We start from the raw sequence: 22375 nt of genomic DNA on the forward strand, positions 1-22375 counted from the left end.
CCCCTCTCCTCTCTCCCCTGCACTGGTGGAGGCTGGGCCAGAGGAGGGGTTGCTTCAGATCTGAAGGGGGGTCTGGGCCAGGATGCACCAGGGGTGGAGGAGCCGTGCTCCTGTGACTGTGCAGTGGGGTCTGGAGTTCAGGCCGGGAACCCACCTGGCCCCTGCCTGCACACCTCAGTGTCTTCCTGGTTGGGCTGCTCCTTTCTCCCTTCATTTCTGGGAGGTTTTCTAGAACCTTCCACCTTCACCTTGGCAGAGCTGAGGAAGAAAGTCTGAGTAGGCATCCCCTTCGTGGGGCCGATGAGCTAAAAGTGGGAGAACTGGAGTAAGCTTGGAGCTCAGCTTACTCAGGAAGACCGACGGGAGAGCCATGGGGGCCGGGAGTGGTAGGCAGTCCCGACTGCTGCCTTCTTTCTCCATCTCCCCGGTCCTCACCGTCCCTTCCTGGCCCCCACATGTTTCCCCAAGGCCTGTCCCACCTCCTTGAACCATAGCTTAGCCAGAGGGGCACCTGGCCCCCCGTGACACCTGCCTGGCTCTGGTTATACCTCGGGGCCAGAGTACCTCCGTGCCAGCCATGCCCGTTTGATGCCAGCACGGGACAGCTGACAGCCCCCACTGCCGCCCTGGCTCCTGCAACCTGTCTGTCTGTTTTGCAGGATGAAAATGACAACCCTCCCACCTTCAGCAAGCCTGCGTACTTCGTCTCTGTGGTGGAGAGCATCATGGCAGGTACGGGCCCAGGCAGGAGGGCATGAAGGCAGGGATCAGCAGGCGCGGCACTGCGGTGGGCTGACCTGGCCTGTCCACCATGGCCCTCCCTGTCTGTTTCTCATGACCAGTGAGGGAGCCGTTGGAGATGCTCAGTTATCTGCCAGCCAACGGTTGCTTACAGAGCACCTACTATGTGCAGCCGCTCCACTAGGCACTTGGCCTCTGCTCTCCCGCAGCTGCAGTCTAGCAGGGAAGACGGTAATGATTGATGACTAACCCAGCGACCGTGGTTAACTAGGGGGTGCAGAGAGTTCTGAGACTACGATGCTGTGAGCCAGGTCCCAGGGGCCAGGATGGCCAAAAGGTGGCCTTGGAGGGTAACATATGCTCCAATGTGAGGACAAGAGTAGGAGGCTCATCCCTTGGTCATGTCTCAGGTTCTAGGGCTCAGCTTGCAGACCCAGGGCCATAAGCTCCACACTCAGGATCCAGGCAACCTGTTCTGACCTCAGGGCAGGCTGGCAGCTTCACTTGCATCCAGAGAGGACATTCTATAGGGGAGGATGTGTCAGCAATTGCTGAAGCAGCTGGAGGGGTCAGAGAAGCTAAGGGGTCAGGGTCAGGTAGAGTCGGGGGACAGCTGGGGGAGCCAGGGGCAGCTGGGGGAGTCAGGGTCAGCCGGAGGAGTCAGGGGCAGCCAGGGGAGTCAGGGGCAGCCGGAGGAGTCAGGGGAAGCCAGGGGAGTCAGGGTCAGCCGGAGGAGTCAGGGTCAGCCGGGGGAGCCAGGGGCAACTGGAGGAGTCAGGGGCAGCCGGAGGAGCCAGGGGCAGCAGGAGGAGTCAGGGGCAGCTGGGGGAGTCGGGGTCAGCTGGGGGAATCGGGGTGTGGTGGGGGTGTCGGGGGCAGGTGGGGGAGTCAGGGTCAGGTGGGGGAGTCAGGGTCAGCCGGGGGAGTCAGGATTAGCCAGGGAGTCAGGGTCAGCTGGAGGAGTCAGGGTCAGCTGCGGAGCCAGGGCAGCTGGGGGAGTCAGGGTCAGCTGGGAGAGTCAGGCTCAGCTGGGGGAGTTAGGGCGAGCTGGGGGAGTCAGGGTCAGCTGGGAGAGTCAGGCTCAGCAGGAGGGTCAGGGTCAGCTGGGGGAGTCAGGGACAGCAGGAGGAGTCGGGGTCAGCTGGAGGAGTCAGGGTCAGCCGGAGGAGTCAGGGACAGCCGGAGGAGTCGGGGACAGCAGGAGGAGTCGGGGTCAGCTGGAGGAGTTGGGGTCAGCCGGAGGAGTCAGGGACAGCAGGAGGAGTCGGGGTCAGCCGGAGGAGTCAGGGTCAGCTGCGGAGTCAGGGTCAGCTGGGGGAGTCAGGGTCAGCAGGAGGGTCAGGGTCAGCTGGGGGAGTCAGGGACAGCAGGAGGAGTCGGAGTCAGCTGGGGGAGTCAGGGTCAGCTGGGGGAGTCAGGGTCAGGTGGTGGTGTCGGGGTCAGCTGGGGGAGTCGGGGTCAGCTGGGGGAGTCGGGGTCAGCTGGGGGCATCAGAGGCAGCTGGAGTTAGGGGTGACCTTCCTTGGCACCTCGGAGCCTTCTACAGAGAGCTTCCTGGTACATCCCTGGTGTCTGATGACTTGCTGGGTGGGTACCAGATTGTACCCGGCCCACACTCCCCCATCCCAGTCTCAGGCATCGCCTGGAGGACGTCACTGCTGAAGCAGCCCCTGCATTCCACCTCCCCTGACTCTGCCAAGGAGGGGCCTCCATCGTGGCACGTACTCCTCCTCAGAGTTGAATACGCTTGGTTAAAGTGGTGTGTCGGCCCACGTATCTGCCTCCTGCTTAGGACAGGACTGAGTCAAATCCGAGGCCCCACAGCTACTTAGAAGGGCCCAGAATGACCTCCCTGTCCCACAGCACCTGCCTGGCCCCTTACGCCCCCAGGGACCGTTGGCTCATCAGCACAGTAGTAACCCCGGCTGCAGGTCAGTGAGCACTACCCGGCCAGGCCTGCGCCCTGCACGCTTTATCCATGGGACCCTCACCAACAGCCCCACAAATGGCTTCATGGTTAGACCTGTCTTACAGGGGGAAGCTGAGGCTCAGACAAGTTAAGGCACTTGGCAGAGATCCCACCAGATTCCAGCCCAGAGATCCTCACACTGAACCTGCTCGCCCCTCTGCCAGAGCTGGCATTTGGGTGGCAGGAGGGCCCAGAAAGCCCTGGCCGGCTCGGCTGCAGGACAAGCCGCTCGCAGGGTCTGGCCAGGGCAGCTAGAGAGGCCGATACCCTGCCCAGATTCCACCAAGAAAGAAATGAGGGTGAGGGCCTTAACTGGACAGTGAATAGAAAATAAAAACTCTAATAAACTCCCCCTGTGAACAAGATAAAACAAGACCGAAATGGAATATAATAAAGGTAAAATAATTTAATATGGAGCTTCATTTCTTTTTGACTCAAAGTCAAAGTTGGTCAATCTGAGTGTATTAATATGGTGACCAGCCAGGGAGGGGTTGGGGAAAGGCCATGGTGAGCAGCAGATACCCCCCCCCCCCCACCCCACCCCCCACCCCCGTGTCCCGCAGGAGCCACGGTGCTGATCCTGAATGCCACGGACCTGGACCGCTCCCGGGAGTACGGCCAGGAGTCCATCATCTACTCCTTGGAGGGCTCTTCCCAGTTCCGGATCGGCGCCCGCTCAGGTGAGCCCCGCGCTCTCATCTTCTGCACCTGAGGTGACCCAGGACCTGCCTCTGGGTCAGGGCTTCCTCCCTTTCACAGGAAGCCCATGTTTCACAGGAAACCAGCTTTGAGCACCTGCTTTCATCCCTGAAATAGTAATTTGAGTGAGATGATGGATCTTAAAAAAAATCACAACATGAATTTACCCGCTGGAGAATGTCTTCCAGGGGTGAAGAATCCTGTCATGTTTTAAATGTGTTCCACTTTACATGGCGTTCTTCAGGGACACCTTTCTTCAAGCCTAGCTGTTCCTCTCCCTCAGCTGCCGACCTCATTTTTCAGTCCCGGCTCCTTTTCCTAACAGTGGGGGTGCCTCGGTTTCCCCACCTAAAAATGAGGGTGATCATATGAGGGCTGTTGTGAGCTCAGTGCGTTATTAGGGAACACTTAGAGTAGTCCCTCGCATAGTGAGTGCTAACAGAATTAGGTGATTATCATTATTCTTTTGTTCTTTTCACCCAGGGGCCCATATCCGTGGCTCTGCTCAGCCCATGTAACTCTCCTTTCTTCTTCATTTCTCTGCTCCTAGAAGCTGGAAAGGAAGGGCTTCAGGAAAAAGCAATAAGAGACCCCAGGCTTTTCATCCAGAAGCTGGGAAGGACTATGAGGCCCCTGGGCATTCATTCATATATTTACTCAGATATCAATGGACATCTGCAGTGTTGTGCTAGGTGCTGGGGTACAGAATGGAATGGAACATGGCCTGGCCCTGTCCTCATAGGGTTCTAAGTCAGCTTAGTGGGGATACGGGGCATTCCACTTCTCAGTGCCCATTTCTCTGTCAGGTAAGGGAACTGTCGATGCTAAACAAGCAAACCTTGAAATCTCAGTGGCTTAACACTAGAAATTCTCACTCCACAGCAGTCCAGTGTTGTGTTCAGTGGCAAGCCTACCACACAGTGATGCTGGGACCCAGGCCCCTTCCATATTGTGGCTCCAAAGTCACTGCAGAAGGGAAAAGAGAGTGTGGAGTATTGTGTAAGGAGATGTTTATGGGCCAAGCCTAGCGGCAACATACATCACTTGTCACACATCCTATTGGCCAGAACCAGGGAGCGGCCTGCCTAGATGCAAGGAAGGCTAGGAAATGCAGTCCCTGGCCTGCCAGCCACTTTGCAGCAATCATTCTAGCCTGGGAAGCGAGTGAGATTCTTTGAACACTGGCCATCCCTGCTGGAGGTGTTCAGGGGCTAGTGGAGCATTTAGTCTTCCTGTCACCACGCCTTCCTGATTGAAGTCTGCCTTCAGTCTCTTTGGTCCCCTTTTCCTGGGAGCTTGGGGAGCAGATGGCTGGTTGAAATGTGTACAGAGACTGAACACATTCAAGGCCATCCTGAGCCTCTCTCTCCACCTCTGACAGCACAGAGGCCTTCCTCCCTGCTCTCGGAAGCTTCCGCCCTTAGTGAGCCCACATTTCCGGGGGGGGGGGGGGAAGGGGGCCCCCCCCACTCAGAATCATCTCATTAACATGGACAAGTGCTCACCACTGTTGTAAGTGCTCTGACTGGCATCATCCCATTTCACTTTCTTCACCACTCTGCCAGGCAGGCGCTAGCATTCTCCCCATTTTCCAGGTGAGGAAACTGAGGCACAGGAGAGGTTAAGTAACTTGCCTGAGGACCTGCAGAGCCTGAACTTCCGACTCCGGAGCCCAGACTTTAACTGCTACCTTATAGAAAGCCACATTAGAGCTTCATGCTGCCACCCAGATACCGATTGCACTCACTGACCTTTCAGCTCCGGCCCTGCCTCCGCAGCCAGGGACCCCAGCTCCACCCCCGGGCTTTCAGTAATGACACGGACATTTTCTTGCTGCCTTCACAGGGCTCCTTTCTCTCTGAAGGTGTAAACGTTTTCCTCTTACCTCTTCGGTCAAATTAGCCAAGCCTGCTCCACCAAGGTGGCCTTAATTGGATCTAATTTCCCAGACAGGAAGAGCCATCTATCATGGCGACAAGTTCATGTTTAAAACTTTTTAGAGATTAATTTCTTCCTCGCCCTGCCAATTAATCGACACCACCCCACCAAGGATCGTGTCTAGGCAGGCAGACCTTGGCCAGTCTTTCATTCCAGGCCTCAGCACCTTCGCTGCCCTGTCCCTCACCCCCAGCTCCCTTCTCAGCCCTGCGCAGGCCAGCATGGAAGGGAGGGAAGTGGAATGACAGTGGAAGGGATCCCAGTGACCATCTGACCCAGCTCCCTTGTTTCATGATAAGATAAAACAAGCACAGAGAAGTTAAACAACTTGCTTCAAGTCGCACAGCCCAGGCAGTGGGGATGGAAATATGGATAGCACACAGTCTCTACCCTTGGAGAATTCTCAGTCGATTGGAAGAAAGCCAGCACTTTCTGAGTGTCGGGAGCTTCACCTGTAATTAATCCTCACAACAGCTCTGATTCAAAGGCCTACTCATCGCCATCTCGCAGATGAGAAGACCGAGGTTTGGAGAAATTAAGTAACTTTCCCAAGGCCAGGCATCTGGGAAGGGCCATCATCAGATTCAAATCTGGGTCTCACTGTCCTCAGAGCATAAGCTCTTTCCCATGCCCGTGCGAGGTGGCAAGTGGCCCGTGTGCTGAAGCCGGCTGGTACTGGCTCACTCCTGCCCTGATAGCCTATTGTATGCACCTCTCCCCAACCCCATGTTCAGTGCCATCAAGCTGGTCATTTACAAAGGGGCCCTGGTGGGGATGTTTACACCATGGCAATGGGCAGATGCCTCTTTTTCTTTTGGTGACCTGGTTGTCCAATAGTTACCAGCACACAACTACCAAGGTGACTGCCATATTTTTGTGAGACCAAAATACAAGGAAAAGACAAAAACAACTGACAAAAGTTGTGGTCTATTGTTAATGTTTATCTTTAATAGAATAATTAGTTTATATGCTAAATAAACTTCAAGGCAATGTAACTATGTTACAGGCAATTAAGGAAATGATTTTATAGCTATGAATTCTCAGTGCCCTGTAGGTTGAGCTGTCCGGTGATGAGGGACAGTTGGGACATGTGTGAAGCTCTCGATGTGTTGGAAGTCTAATGAGGGGTCCCTCGTGTCTGAGCTCGAAGCCAGATGGCCCTTCTGCCCCGTTTTCCAGCCACCAGCCCCAGGTGGCCTTGATTTTCCCACATTTGAAAATACCTCCTCCTCATGGAGTTATATTGCCAGTTTGGGGTTCCAGCTCCCAAGGTGTGAGTGCTCTCCCCTCCCTCCGTGAGCACCATCTCACCACCCCAGCATATATGCACACATGCACGCACACTGCCAGCTCATTTGATCTTGCAAGCGCCTCTCTTTCATACTCTCCCTCACTCTGTTTTCCCCTCTCTCCCTCCTCCTTTCCTTGCTCTCCCCTCCCTCCCCAATCTCTCCCTGGCCCACCCAAACCCTCTCTCCTGCAGGTGAACTCACCACCACCTCCCTGCTGGACCGTGAGGCCAAGTCTGAATACATCCTCATCGTACGAGCAGTGGATGGGGGCGTGGGCCACAACCAAAAAACTGGCATCGCCACCGTGAGTGCCCCCCCTCCCGCACCCCCCAGCTCCTCGCTCACCATCCAGGCCGCTGCCCCCAGCGCTTCTTCAGGCTACACCTCTAGGCCCCTAGGCACTTTGTCCTGAGGTAGCGTGAGGCACCATGGGAGTGGAGTGAGGGTGGCTACCAACTAGATGTCAATCACCAACTTGCTGTCTGCCAAGGTCAGACCTGCGGCCACCACGTCTGTGGGAAGAAAGGCATTCCCAACTGGGACAAGGGGGCACTGGGAGGAGCAAATATTTTCTCCTCTGCCCCTAAAAGACCAGCTGGCCAGGTAGGAGACCCACAGGCCCCTCCCTATGAGCTCCTAGAGGAGCAGGTATTTCCCTGAGTGGCTCAGAGCCAGAAGCAGGGCCCTTGGAGGGTCCCTGGGGCTTGCACCACCCCACCCCTAACCCTGAGAAGTGAGCAAGTAGGACCCATGAGGGGCCAGAGCCCCATCCAAGGCCTTGTCACCCCACCAAGGTGGGCAGGAAGCTAGAGGAAGGACGGTTGAGGGTCCTGACTGAGCTCTGGCTGCAGAAGAGAATGGGGGAGAGCGAAGCAGCAAGCGCCTGTGGGGGAGGAAGCAGGAAGACCACGGCCAGGTGATTCCGTCACCTGCCCCCGTGATCTTTATGTGCTTCCTTTGGCTCTCCCTCAGTACCCTCCCCCGACCTCTCCCCATGGCCCTCCCCCCACCCCCCCACAGCAGCTGCCCCAGCCACTGCCCCCAGCCTTGCCCAGCCAGAGAGGCTGGGATTGGTATTGGTTGGCCAGGGACTTGGCAGAAAAGTCCCCAGTGCCTTATTCAGCCAAGGGAGGCCCCTGCTAATAGGATTCCGAGCTCCATAAATAATTTACCTGGTGACAGGTGAGCCGGGAAATTGCTTGGCGTATAGCTGAGAATGACTTGGATGCTCAAGGGATCCTAGTAGATGCCCATCCTAAACCTCCCCTACCCTGTCAGTCACCTTTAGTCCAGACCAGGGGTGGGTGGGACAAGTCCCAGGTCACAGGAGGGATGTTAGGGGTTATCTCCTCTGTTCCTCTGCCTCCTGATGGGGCAGCACCTAACCCCTCTGAAGGTCCTGCTTCCCCTAGCCAGGCCCTGACCTGGTGGGATTAATGCCAAGATGCTCCACAGGCATCTGAATGTGTCCCCTCCCTGGGCACTGTCCTGGTGCAGCCCGGCTAGGTGCACCCTACAGCGCCCCTTGTGACTTCACAGGTCAACATCACCCTCCTGGACATCAACGACAACCACCCCACCTGGAAGGACGCTCCCTACTACATCAACCTGGTGGAGATGACCCCTCCAGACTCTGATGTGACCACGGTACGTGGTAGTGGGACAGGGAACTCCCGGTCTGCCCTGCCCAGGGGTGTCCGCCCTTCCCGCATGAGCTCTGTGGGCCTGCCCGTGGGGCTGTTGGATTCATATTTCCTCTGTGCCAGCTCTTGGAGCGAAGTTCCTGGAGCTCTCTGCACGGTGGAGGGTAGTCAGAGGTCAGGGGACAGCCCTCACCCTGTTCTCGGGGACATGGGGCTTCAGACTTTGTCCAAGGGAGTGCAGCATCCCAGGGCTGGTTCAGCTGGTAGCCACGCTTGCCCTGAGGGCCCAGGACTCTGGTGATAACCCAGCCCCCACCTCCCTGGGCAAGGCACAGGTCCCTCCCTCAAATTGCACAAGCTTCAGATCTGCCCTCAGCACCTTCACCGCTTCTGTCACCACAGCCACCAGTCAGCTGGCCCAGGGCGGCCCAGCAGGGACTTTGAGGGTCACCCAGGGATCTGCTGGCATGGGGGTGTCAGGTCTGCACAGACCCCTGTGCGTGCTGTGAGCAGGATGTGACTCGGGTGGGAAGGAGAGACAATGGCCAAAGTCTCGGGGTATCCACAATAGATGTCCCGGGGAAACTGAGGAAAGTCAGGGATGAGCACCCCTCTTTGTTCCCCCCATACTTGTGCCCCGTTTGGTCTCATTTCGGGAGGCTTGTCCCCTGCCCCACAGCCACCCAGCCACCCGGTGATGGACGTGGACCTAACAGCTCATGGCAACCCCATTTATCAAATGTCTGGATGTGCCAGGCGCTGTGCTGGGGTTTTCGCATGAATCCTCTCTTATCCTCATGACAATTTCACGTGGCAGATGGATTCATTGCTACCATCGTACTATGGAGGACAGAGACTTAGAGTTTGAGGGGTTTGCCCAAGCTCCCAGAGCCAAGACTCAAACCCAGGTCTGTCTGACTTTGCACTACCCAGCCCAGCAGTCCTGCTGCCTCTGCTGGCTCAGGGGTGCCCTGGCAGGTGGTCCGGGTCCTGAGAACCTGGAGAACCCGGTGGGATGGGGGAGGGATGGTAACTGTCACCTTCAGTAAGGCTGCCCCACCTGGAGCTCGAGCAACCACAGAGGATGCCTAGCCTCCCTGCCCCCACTCTTCATCAATGAGAGAGAGAGAGAGAGAGAGAGAGAGAGAGAGAGAGAGAGAGAGAGAGAGAGAGAACACGAACGAACACGAACGCGCCATCACACCTTCCTATCCTCTTTTCTGTGTTTTCAAAATCTGAATGGTTCTCACCTGGTGGGCACATCCCCTCCCAGAGAGTCCAGTAGATCAGGGGCAAGGAATCTGGGACATGCGATTTTTCAAAGCCCTGGTGGGAGAGGGGATTCCTTTCAGCCCGGCCAGGGTAGGACACCCTTAGCCTGGGCCATTTCCAGGCTCTCTCTCTAGGACTCCACACCTGATGGGCTCTCTCTGCTGCCACCTCGTGGGCACTTGGGCTCTAGCCCTGGACAAGCCCAGCCAGGGACCCCCAAGAGCTGGGGTTGGATGCCCAGCTCTGAACACCTGAACTCTTACCTTTGCTGTATATTTCTGGGAATCTCCTCCCACAGGGAGTTGAGGGGCACGTGAGGGAGGTGTACCAGCCAAGGGTGCCATTATCGAAGTCCACCTGCTGGGACTACACCGGCCTTGGGCTTTTTGCAGATCTGGTCCCCAGGGGCCTCCTGTGGTCGCCAGCCTTTCCTCACATCCTTCTGAGCCCAGAGCAGGTATAGACAGTGGGCCCGGGGCCTGCTGCCCAGCAGCTCCTCCCTCTCCAGGAAACCTCAACAAGCGCTCGGTGGGCACCTACTGTGTGCCGGGCCCCGCACTCGGAGCCCAGGAAGCAGCACTGCTTCTGCTCTGCCCTCAGGGAGTTTCCTGACACTCACACCCACCACTGGGCCCATCTCACCCTGTGGAAGAGCCAGAGTCCCTGCCAGACCCCCGTCACCTCTGGGGAGACAGACACGGGAGCCCGCCCCTCAGCGCAGGACGGACATGCCCGTTGCTCCCCCGGCTCGGGCAGCCAGGGTCGGGGCGCTTGAGCCTTTCAGTGACCATGGCACTGAGACCTGAAAAAGAATGCAGTGGCTCAGAAGTCCCAAAGGGGAAGAGCCAAATCAGAATTAAAGCTTGTGTTAAACAGCTACCGAATGTTATGGCACTTTAGTAATTATGAAATTTCGTATTTGTAAAACTCATTACAAAAGAAACCTCATTACATGTGAGGGCAAATTATCACTTAGGTTTTCTAGAATTCTTAGAATTTTCCAGAATTCTCTGGAATTTCCAGTTATGTGTAATGATTGCCAGGAAACTGGAAGTCCGAGGACTCATACATTAATCGAGTTTGTCACAGCAAAATAATTTCAAAAGGAATAGTCATACAATTCTTTCAGCTGTCATAGCTATGAGACATATGTATGCGAATATATGTGGCATATGTTTTAATACCTTTGAGGGGCCCCCTGCTGAGGCCTCACAGTGGCCCTGGGTGAGGTGGGGGCTGTTGCTAAGGTGTGAGGAGAGGAGGCTCCAGAGGTGACGGGAGGCTGACCCACTTCCTGACTCATCTCCCACCACCCTCCTCACCCACCGCACCCCTCGCCCCCAGCACTTACGTGGCCTCTCAGTGTCTGAACCCACTCAGCTCTTCCCACCTTGGAGCCTCTGCACAGTTCTTCGTCCCCCTCCCCACCCCTGCCAGAGTGTTCCTCCTCCTCTATCCCCCAGCCCTGCTCTCTCCATGGCCGGCTTCTTCTCCTCCAGTCTCCCAGATGAAAATGCCACCTCCACAGAGAAGCCCTCCCTAACTACCCTGCCTAATGTAGTGCTGGGGTCTAACCCCAGCAGGTCCAGGGGTCCCCAAAGATATGGACGGAGTCGATGAAGAAGGAACAACACAGAGGCAGCATTCAGTTGATCAGCAGCCTAGCCAGGATCTCTAGCCAGGATCTCCAGCCAAGCTCTGGTCAGGATCTCCAGCGAAGTTCTGTTCAGGATCTCCAGCGAAGTTCTGGTTAGGATCTCCAGCCAGGTTCTGTGTCCATGTTCTCTTGCTAGGTTCTCCAGCCAGGTTCTCCAGGTTCTGTCTCTAGGTTCTCCAGCCAGGTTCTCCAGGTTCTGTAGCCGGGTTCTTCAGCCAGTTTCTGTCCAGGATCTTTTGCCATGTTCTCTCGCTAGGTTCTGTCTCTAGGTTCTGTGGCCAGTTTCTGTCCAGGTTCTTTTGCCATGTTCTCTCGCTAGGTTCTGTGTCTAGGTTCTGTGGCCAGTTTCTGTCCAGGATCTTTTGCCATGTTCTCTCCAGCGAAGTTCTTCTGTCTCTAGGTTCTGTGTAGGTTCTGTGTCTAGGTTCTGTGTCCTGCTGTCTTGTTACATCTGTATTTATACCAGTTGATTCCAATCCTATCAATCTCTATTACAAAGGTTAGGGCGTTTCTTATCTCCATTCCAGGGAGTAAAGATTATGTAGCTTAAGCATGATTGTTCGTAGTTAAAGTGATTAATTACCCGCCTGGCACTTAGTTAAGGGGTTTTATTCCCTCCCTAACTTCAGGGGAAAAGCCCTACCTGGGGAAACAACCTTTCTCAGAGAGGTGACCTTGGTTAAAACACATAGTGCCAAGAAGGTGAGCAAACATTAAGAACAGTATGCCATATATGCCAGGTCCCTTGAAACAGCAAGGATGGACTGGCTCCCGGCAATGTAGCCCTGCCCCCCATGTTCCTTTTAGAGCTGGTTCCCCAAACCTGTGTTTGTTTGTTTGTTGGGTTCCTTGCTTATTAAGAGACAGTGGAGCACAGTGATTCAGTGAGCAGCCTCTAGTACCAAAATGTCTAGACTCTCATTTTGGCCATGCCTCTTACTGGCTGTGTGCCCTTGGGCAAGTGACTTAACCTCTCTGTGCTCCAGTCTCCTCATCTGGAGAATGGAGGTATCGTCCCCACCTGAAAGAGTTGTAGTTCATACTTAATGAGCCAAAATACACAGGCACATGGTGAGAGGTTGATAAATGGTAGCTATTGTCGCCATCATCTGCCTCCCCTGCTGGAATCACATCTGTCTTGTTCCCTGTTGAGCCCCTGTGCCAGGCACATTGTATGCTCACAATATTCGCGAATGAAAGTTGTTGAAGGCCTTATTCACCTTTCTGCCCCCAGCTCTGCCAGGTCAGGTTGGGTGTTCCTGGTCAGAGAGAGACTAGGACGTATGAACTGGGACTCTCCCAAGGGCCCCCCTGTGACTTTCCAAGCTCGTGTGCAGGCGAGTGTGTGCCTGCATCCCGTGCCCTCAGAGTGGGCCAGGCCTGTGTCTGTGTGCACGTGTGCGCGCCGTGTCCGCTCGCGGGCAGGAGCGTGCAGAGTGGCTGCTCTGTCTGCAAGTGAGGTTTTGGCCGCACTCTCCCTCCTGCTCCCGCGGGCTGCTTCAAGGACCTGGCTGATGGGCATTGATTTAGAGCCTTTCAAACCCTCCAGCAAAATAAAGGAGAGGAGAGCGGGAGAATTAGTCCCGTCGGGCCAGGAGAAAAATGACGAGCGTGAAGTGGGAAATAAATGAGGGGAAAGCCGGAGAGTCCGCACAGTCGCCCAGCAGGGAACCGGGGGTCCCAGCCTGCCGCCCCCCTGGGCCCCCATCCCGCCTGGTGACCAGGGAATGGGCCCACCCCCTGCTCCTATCTCTCCGAAGCAGCTGCCCAGGTGCCCCAGCACCTAGGGTGGGGGAGGGGAAGAGAAGAGGAGCACCCTCCCCATGTGAACCTAGTGCATTCGGCAACAGGCTGCCGGTCTGGAGCAGGTTGTTCAACTGCCCCGTAGCCTCAGTTTCCCCACCGGAAACACGGGGATAAGGACTATCCCCCTCCTGTCATCGGAGAGAAAGTGTAGAAACGCAAGGCTCGCTGGTACCCTTTACCCGTCAGCAGGCTGCCTGCCTGCCTAGAAAGCCGCCCGGAGTGCTAGGAGCCCATCTCCTGTCAATGCAGGGCGACTGGGTCCCCCTCATAGAGGCTGGGCAGACTGAGGCAGCATGCCCAGCACAGCGGGCTCCTCAGGCCTGGAGGGCTGCCCCCTTACGTCCCGGCCCTTTGGGGCAGCAAGGCTGGGAAGGAGGGGCTGGGCTGAGCAGTGGGGATGGGAGCGGGGTTGCATCCCCCTCTGAAGCAGAGAAGCCAGGAGCAGCTCAGGGTCCCGTGCCAGCATCGGCCTCTCTCCCGGGCCTCCCATGGCTCGGGGGCAGATGGGAGCCCTTGGCCGCAGTGGCCCATCTGTCTGTTCTGGTCCGGTGGCCCCAGAGATGCCTCGGCTGGGGATTAAGCCAGAGGAGGGACAGATTCTGCTGCCAAAGCACAAAAGGCCCCACACTGAGGAAGATAAAGGAGCTGACGAGGCGGGGCTGTCATCGCCAAGTGTCCTGGAGTGAAAAACGACAGTGTCCTGATGCGGCCCCGGGGACTGCGGTCACCCCTGCCCCCACCTCCTTGTCCACCTCCTTGTCCACCTCCGGGGCTGCAGTGGCCCCTGTAGCACAAGGGCAGGGGCGAGCTGAAGAGTGGGCACCACTGCTTCCCTGGGGCCCTGGGGGGTGGCTGGACGGCCCCAAGGCTGGTGCTGTGTGACCTTAAGTCTGGCTGTGCCTCTCTGAGCTCTGCTTTCCCCTCAGGGCAGGTAGATGGCTAAGAAGTTCCCTGCAGAGCAGGAGATGTGGGGCGTGGGGAGCTGGGAGAGCAGGTGTGTGTGGGGATGTGGCCCTAGGTCAGGACAGCACTGAGGCCGGCCAGTCCCTCCTTGGGGTGGGGATATAAGTGGGAACCAAGGGGGCTGGAAGGTTAAAGGGTCCAGAGTGTCTGGGACTCCTGCCCCATGACACCCCCCTCCCCCTGAGAGATGGCATTCCCTACCTGCAGGGAGCCAACCTGATCCCTCCTCCAGCATCCCCTCCCCAGCCCCAGACTGTCCCAACTGGCTGGGACCCACCCTGCAGACTGGCTGGCTTGCCCATGGCTCCCTTCCCATGCCCTGTCATTCTTGGTGTCACAGAGGCCTTATCCTTTTCAAAGTGCCCCACAATCCAAAGCTCCAAAGGAATGAAAAGAGGATTTGATGATGAGGAACCCAGTTCCCAAATCCAGGCTTACAAATCCTGCCAAAAGCTCAGCCTCGGGTTTCCAGCCCCTCCCAGCCTCACCCCGAATTCCATCATTATGGATTTCCTGGGGCCCCTGTCTTCCCAGAGCCCACACACCTGTTACCCCACATGTTCGATGTCCTGGTAGTAAGGGGCCCAAAACCTCTTCCAGGCTAAGAGACTGGGAGCCTTGATGGGTCTTATCTGTGAAATGGGCATAATTATAGGTCTCTGCCTCGCCAGGCTGTTGACAGTCCGTGGAGAGGGCCTGGCGTTTGCGAGAGACTGGGGGCCTCTGTGAGCTGGTGTGTGCTAGGTGTTGCCTTTAGGGTCAGAAGACTGAGGCTAAGTGGGGGACGGGGCTTACCTAAGGCCCACACTGGGGTCAAGAAGCCAAGGAGCCCAGGACTTCCACTGCTGATTCATCCTCTGACCTTCCCCCTCCCAAACCCCATGGGCCTCCCTGCTCAAGCCAGGAGGGAGCCCCACTGCCTGGGTCTGAGTGGGGAGCCCAGGACTGGCCTGTGAGCTCAGACAACGCCCCCGCTCCCGGCAGGTGGTGGCCGTGGACCCGGACCTGGGGGAGAACGGCACCCTGGTGTACAGCATCCAGCCGCCTAACAAGTTCTACAGCATCAACAGCAGCACGGGCAAGATCCGCACCACCCACGTCATGCTGGACCGGGAGAACCCTGACCCCCACGAGGCAGAGCTCATGCGCAAGATCATCATCTCCGTCACGGACTGTACGTCCCTCACACCCTCACCACCCCACACCTGGCTGGGCCCGGACCACACCTGTCCTCTGGGGCTGTCACTAAGAGTGGAGTAACACCCACGGCCCAGTTGAGACCCTCCCCAGAGCACCCTCGGGGGCAGAGGGGATTAGGGGTGCCAGGCCCAGGCTGCTCCCTGGAGGGGTCACTGAGCCTGCCTCTCTCCCCACTTGTCTTCTCCCTGGCCTTCTTCTCCTGCACCCCTCTCCCTCTCCTTGCCCCCTCCCTGACCCCCAGGTGGCAGGCCCCCTCTGAGAGCCACCAGCAGCGCCACGGTGTTTGTGAACCTCTTGGACCTCAATGACAACGACCCCATCTTTCAAAACCTGCCTTTTGTGGCCGAGGTACTCGAAGGCACCCCTGCGGGGGTCTCCGTCTACCAGGTGAGCTTCTCTCTCTGACCTGAGAGGCTGCTGTCTGTCTCCCTCAGCTCGTCCTGACCAGCCAGCGATGGACAGCAGGGGCCAGCCTCATGCTGAGCGCTTTGCAGGGGCAAGTCAGGGGAGGCCAGCCCAGACCACAGTCTTCCACAATCCAAGACAAGACACATCTGTGCCAGGCGTGGAGAGCCAGTGTTCTGAGAGACGGGGCTGGAAGGCTTCCTGGAGGAGGAGGCGCTTGAGCTGGGTCTTGAAGGACACGTGGATTTGGACAGGTGGAGGGACAGGACCACAGGAGATGGACAAAGACAGAAACAGAGGGAGGGGGAGAGAGAGGGAGGCAGAGAGAATCCTGGGAAGCCAGATCAGAGAGTTTCTCGGGGCCTGATTATAGAGGTCTAGCCCCAAACCCTCAATACCCCAAGGCTGTAGGTGGTTCTAGAACACTGAGAAGGTTGGATGTGTGTAGTCCATGTGTCCTGCCTCCATGGGGCAGCCCCTCTCCTGTGCTTGCCTGTAAACGTCCAGGTAGCTTCACACAGTGGATGGGATTCTCCCCATTTTGTAAGAAACTTAGGAAACTCGCCCAAGTTCCTGTGGCCAAGAAGGGGTAGGGCCTAATGTTGAACCCAGCCCCTCGGCCTCCTGCCCCACCACCCTGCTGGTCAGGGAGGCCCTGAAGGTGCTGGTTCCAGGGAGATGATGCCCTTTTAGAAACCCAAAGGCCCTTACAATCAAGAGCGTGGGCTTTGGAGTCTGACCAGTAGGGTGTGGATCCCAATCCCGCTGCCCGTGTGCTGGGTGACTTGGAATAAGTGACTTAACCTCTCTGAGCCTCCATTTTATCACCTGTGAAATGGGGATCATAACAGTACCTGCCTGGCTGAGCTGTAGGGATTCAGCCAGACACAGTGGAAAGCAGCCTGGCACTTAGACTGTGGGGAGCGCGTGGTAGCTGATGGGCTCGTGCTGTGTCTACCGTGAGCGTTTATTCCTGAGAGACGGGATGCGGGGGCAAAGGGTTAGCCTGATCCCATTCAGAGAAGAAGACTGGTGTTCGTCAGGATGCCAGAGTGGTAGCCTTGGCGATGCCCTGCAGGCCCACTGTGCCTCAGTTTCTTCATCTATAAAAGGAGATCAATGGTGTTCTTTGACTACATTGATCCAGGGAGCATTAAGTCTCTCTAGCACAGCGGTTCTCAACCTGTGGGTCGCGACCCCTTTGGGGGGGTCGAACGACCCTTTCACAGGGGTCGCCTAAGACCATCGGAAAACACATATATAATTACATATTGTTTTTGTGATTAATCACTGTGCTTTAATTATGTTCAATTTGTAACAATGAAAATACATCCTGCATATCAGATATTTACATTGCAATTCATAACAGTAGCAAAATTACAGTTATGAAGTAGCAACGAAAATAATTTTATGGTTGGGGGTCACCACAACATGAGGAACTGTAGGAAAGGGTTGCGGCATTGGGAAGGTTGAGAACCACTGCTCTAGCAGAATATTCTCCCCAAACTCCCAGCAGGGGGAGCCTCGATCCAGGGAACAGCAGCCAGTCCCGGAGGCGAAGTCTCCAGATAGGAGGGGGCGGGGAGGACGGAGAGAGGATGAGCCCTAAACCTGGTTCTCCAAGACTCACAGCAGAGGAAGGAGAGGCCTCCCAGCACAGCCTCTGAGTTCACAGAGGAGCTGGCTCAGAGCCGTGAGAAGGCAGTGGAAGGAGCTGGGGGGGTGTCATTTGGAAACAGTCTTCGGATGCAGCAAGAGGGTTCTAGCTTGCGGTGTGTGGTTCCCAGGCTCCCTCTACAACCTCAGCCAATAATGATTTCTGCTGGATGTGCAGAACGTTCTCGAGGGACTAGAGCTGTGAGCAGAACAATCCAGAAGGAATGAGCCCTCCATCCAGGGGAGCATTCAAGCTGAGTCTGGACACCCTCTTGTCCAGCTTGCTGGTGTGAATTAGACCAGATGACCTTGCCATTGCCTTTCGATCCTGAGAGCCTTGTCTTGATGCAAAGCTCTTATTTTAGTTATTATTACACATTTATTTCAAACGTCTTGAATTCTCTTTCATAAAAATTTCAATATATCAGGGAGGGTCTTGAGTCAGGATCTCTCGTAAGAACTGGAAGTGCATCTGGGAAGAGTGTAGGGATTTGGGAGGAGGCTTGCAATGGCTTTTTCTATTTTATTTTTTAAAAATATGTTTTAATTGATATTTTTAGATAGGGAGAGAGAGAGATAGAAACATTAATGAGAGAGACACATTAATCAGCTGCCTCCTGCATGCCCCGCAATGGGGATCAAGCCTGCCCTGACCAGGAACTGAACCCGGGACCTCTTGGCTCACCAGCCAGGCTCAATGGCTTTTAAAAAATCAAATCTTCGAATGACTTTTGAAAATGGGCCCTGATATCATCTTATTTCCAAATCAAAACAAAGCAGAGGCGGGGGTCCTGGCAGCTGGGCGTTGTCTGTAGTTGAGCCCACACGACCGAGGGGGTCTGGGCAGGAGCGGCTGCTCCGAGCCAGCGTCGGGCGGAGGGTGAGGGCGACTGCCGCACCCTGCAGGGTTTGGAGGGCCTGAGCCAGCTGCGGTGAACCTGTGGGCTTCCTAGCCGGGAAAGCAGGGTCCGGAAGGGGGAAAGTTGTGGGGACTGGGCTCTTGTTCTAAAACATCCCTTCCCCACCCCACCCCCGGCCCCACTTGGAGCGTCTGGCACCTTCTAGCTCTGACATGCTGCCCCTTAGAGGGCACCTGGCAGGGTGCGTTGGGGGCAGCGGCCTGGCCTGAGGCTCTCTGGGGAGCAGGTATGTTCGGCTGGAGGTGAGCATAGGTCCATGGGAAGGAGGGGACACCTCTCAGGGGAGAAGCATCAGTCCTGGTGTCCCCACTCCTCACGCGGCCCCTCCCCTCCCTCAGGTGGTGGCCATCGACCTGGACGAGGGCCTGAACGGGCTGGTGTCCTACCGCATGCAGGTGGGCATGCCCCGCATGGACTTCCTCATCAACAGCAGCAGCGGCGTGGTGGTCACCACCACCGAGCTGGACCGCGAGCGCATCGCCCAGTACCAGCTGCGGGTGGTGGCCACCGACGCGGGCACGCCCACCAAGAGCTCCACCAGCACGCTCACCATCCGAGGTGAGAGCGCGGCTGCTCCTGCTGGGTGCTGAGCACATGGGCGGCATGGGGAGCCTGTGTGTCCCCCTGCTGTCCACTGTCCAGGGGGCACAGGCCATCTTGCCAATAGGGCCGCACCTGGAGCCATTCAGCACAGCAGAGTCTTCCCTTCTCCACCAAGTGGAAAAGCCAGTGAGCCACCCTCTCCCCACCTGGCCACAGCTCAGTGTCCCGGAGCCCAGGAGAGTGGGCGGCCTGGATCCACTGCCAAGGCCCCCTTCTTTGGTCCCGGCCACAGCAGAGAGGGCTTGGACGGGGAGGGGCCGTCGGGGTCAGGAACAGGCTGGGGAGGTGGCAGGGCCCTCTCTCCTTTGAGGGCCGAGTTTTTATTTGGAGATGCAAAGGGACCCTTCCCCTCCCGCGTGCCTGGAATCTCCATGGAAAGGGGTCGCCCTGGGAGGAGGGCAGCTGGGATTCCCCGACGTCCTGAGACTCCCCCTCCCCTCGACCCTCTCCATCATGCCCGCAGTCTCCGCCCTCTACTGGGATGGGGCCGAGGAGGGCCCCTATTCTCACCCACTCCGGCTACATCTTTAATTTTTGCAACAGAACTGGTACATTGGCATGAGCTGTTGCCAGAGGGCCAGGAATAGCCCTGAAATAAGTGTCGAGTGTAATGGGCAAGAGGTGGCCTGCTCCCTGGGACAGCATGAGCAGCAGCCCCCGGGGGACAGGGACTGCCGGAGGGTGTGGGGTTCTGGTCAGCTCTGTCCTGGCCCAGCCAGCGTGGGGCCCTCGGCTCACGACGCACGACCGGGAGGTACTGACTCCTAGGAAACCCATTTCCCCTCGGCCTGTGGTGTGAGCCATGCCTTGGAGCTGGGTGGGCTGGCACAGCAGCCAGGCCCAGCCCAGCCCCGTGTGCCGACTCTGCCCGCAGTGCTGGACGTGAACGACGAGACGCCCACCTTCTTCCCGGCCGTGTACAACGTCTCCGTGTCCGAGGACGTGCCGCGGGATTTCCGCGTGGTCTGGCTGAACTGCACCGACAACGACGTGGGCCTCAACGCTGAGCTCAGCTACTTCATCACAGGTGCGTCCCTGCCGCCACCCCTCCCAGGTGCTCTGCCTGCCGGGCTGGGGCCAGGGGAGGGGGAAGACCCAACCTTGACATTGGGTTAGCCCCTGCTAGAGCCTCCCTGAGGATTTGCTCTTGGCTTTGCCCAAGGGTTTGGAGCTGGGTCCCCAGGGGCCTCCTGAATCTCATAGGGGTGAGAGGACTTACCAAGGTTCAGTGTAGAGGGAGGTGGAGCCAGTGATTCCTGGGAGGAGCCCTGCTCCCCACACCCCGTGTTAGGGTGAGGAAGCAGACTGGAGGAATGTGGCCTTGTCCTTCTCTGGGGGCCCTTCACTTAAGAAGAAAATTCCCCTTCGTTTAGAGCAGCGGTTCTCAACCTGTGGGTCGCGACCCCTTTGGGGGTCGAACGACCCTTTCACAGGGGTCGCTAAGACCATCGGAAAACACATATATAATTACATATTGTTTTTGTGATTAATCACTATGCTTTCATTATGTTCAACTTGTAACAATGAAAATACATCCTGCATATCAGATATTTACATTATGATTCGTAACAGTAGCAAAATTACAGTTATAAAGTAGCAACGAAAATAATTTTATGGTTGGGGGTCACAACATGAGGAACTATATTAAAGGGTTGCGACATTAGGAAGGCTGAGAACCACTGGTTTAGAGGCAGATGGTATAGATCTCTCTAAATGAAATAGTTTTAGCTCAGAATGTCAAGTTGCCGCCACTTGAGGAGCTGTGCAGAAATATTATGAGGAGCCGTGACCGATGAGTGGTGTCTGCCATGACAGTAGGCTTTGTGGAGGCAGCATGCCGTGTGTTAGTCATTCCTGGATTAGAACAGTGTCCCAGCATGCTTCAGTCGGTGGAGTCCCTGAGGCACTGGCATGCGTGTGGATGGGGGATAGGCCTTTCACATTCCTGAGCCCTCCCTTGGCCATGTTACTGGTTCAGTCTTCCTGCAGCCATATCACACACATGTTCATATGCACATATGTGTGTGCACACATCTACAATACACATACCAGGGTCCCTGACGCCTCTCCCCTAGAACAAGGGATGCTGGCCTCGTAGCCCATCTACAACTTGCTGCACCAAGATGACCTCCCAGCCCTCAGCCTCTCTCTCCGTTTCAGATGCTTTCCCTCCTTCCCTCCATAAAGGGGTCCACCCCCCTCAGGCCCTCTCCTCCCAGTCTGGTCCTCCAGACTTCCCTGGGGAGGCCCAGTTATCAAGACCCCCACACGGCACCAGCGTGGTTCAGCCCTACCACTGCTTGGGTCTTAGTTCCTCCCCCGCCCCCTCGGACCCAGACTGGGGAGCCGATACTGGAGACTTGAGGGCAGGGGTGCAGGGCAACCATGTCAGAACAAGGGAGCGTGTGGTACTGGCCCACAGGATGACTTCCCTGAGGTGCCCTGTTCCTGCTCACCTGAGAGCCCTCCCAGCCCTGGGATTCTCAGATTTTAATTTTGCATCTTCTTCAAGGAGCCTGCAGTGTCCTGTTCCCAGGTAGCCCAAATCCAGTGCAGTGGCGCCCTCTGCTGCCCAGAGCACCACACTGCCTGACAATAGCAGGGGAGGGGTCTCCACATTGTTCTGGAGTCCTTTCCTGGCTCCCTGCTACTTCAGGAAGGAGACCTCACATTCCCCCACCTGCCCCAGAACCAGGAAGACTCAGTAGTAGTACCTGTTTCCTGTCCACCTGCCCGTACTTTTCACTCGAGCCTCTGGGAGCCCCTACTCAGAGAACCTGAGATCAGGGACCTGGAGAATGCTTGGCCACCCCCAAAGACCCAGGCCACATTTAAAAGCCCCAGCCCTGAGAACCAAGATGGCGGCTTAAGGTACAGACGTGTGCGTGCTGCCTCCCACAACAACATCGAGACTACCAACTGTAAGACAAATAGCTATCATTCAGAACCATGGGAAAGCTGGCCCAGTGGAAGCTCTACAACTGGAAGGAAAGAAAGAAGAGCATTGAGACTGAGTAGGTTGTGCAGAGGCTCCAAGAATGGAGGTACGGAATCGCACGCCAGGCGGGTTGCAACTGGATGCGCGGTTTTTTTCAATCGGAAGGGGCTGCAGACTTCAAGTCCACTGAGCTTGTTTGGGGCGGAATTCTGAGGTCCCAGACCCCTACGAGGAGAGGCGGGATGGCCTTGCAAGGGGCTGGAGAGTGAGAGTGGCTGTCTCGCGGAGCTGCCCGCCGGCACTCAGGGACGCGGGGATGGGGAGTCGAGGAGAGGCGAGGAGTCACAGAGATGCCATTGCCCCTTGCTCTGCCCTGGTGATTCCCGGGGACCCCGCCCTGCCGGAAGCCGGTCCATCCTTGCTGCTTGACACAGTTGCTGCAGGAAAGAAACATCTGCACAGCATATGTTTCAAGGGACCTGTCATATATGGCACACTGTTCTTAATATGTTTGCTCACCTTCTTGGCACTATGTGTTTTAACCAAGGTCACCTCTCTGAGAAAGGTTGTTTCCCCAGGTAGGGCTTTTCCCCTGAAGTTAGGGAGGGAATAAAACCCCTTAACTAAGTGCCAGGCAGGTAATTAATCACTTTAACTACGAACAGTCATGCTT

The 22375-nt window shown here is 56.6% G+C and overlaps 1 protein-coding gene across 3 annotated transcripts in view; it reads left to right on the forward strand.

Annotated features, from left to right (window-relative positions):
* CDH23 (cadherin related 23) overlaps positions 1 to 22375 on the forward strand; it is a 359086-nt gene that overhangs the window by 237572 nt on the left and 99139 nt on the right. For all 3 annotated transcript variants that reach the window (XM_036337001.1, XM_036337002.1, XM_036337003.1), the window contains exons 17-24: positions 660 to 732; positions 3274 to 3390; positions 6831 to 6943; positions 8179 to 8286; positions 14965 to 15154; positions 15422 to 15567; positions 18500 to 18719; positions 19639 to 19791. In XM_036337001.1, the coding sequence (XP_036192894.1) occupies positions 660 to 732; positions 3274 to 3390; positions 6831 to 6943; positions 8179 to 8286; positions 14965 to 15154; positions 15422 to 15567; positions 18500 to 18719; positions 19639 to 19791 (1120 nt within the window). The remainder of the gene's footprint in view (positions 1 to 659; positions 733 to 3273; positions 3391 to 6830; positions 6944 to 8178; positions 8287 to 14964; positions 15155 to 15421; positions 15568 to 18499; positions 18720 to 19638; positions 19792 to 22375) is intronic.

Source organism: Myotis myotis, unplaced genomic scaffold (assembly GCF_014108235.1).
Source record: "Myotis myotis isolate mMyoMyo1 unplaced genomic scaffold, mMyoMyo1.p scaffold_m19_p_15, whole genome shotgun sequence".
NCBI classification, from domain to species: domain Eukaryota; kingdom Metazoa; phylum Chordata; class Mammalia; order Chiroptera; family Vespertilionidae; genus Myotis; species Myotis myotis.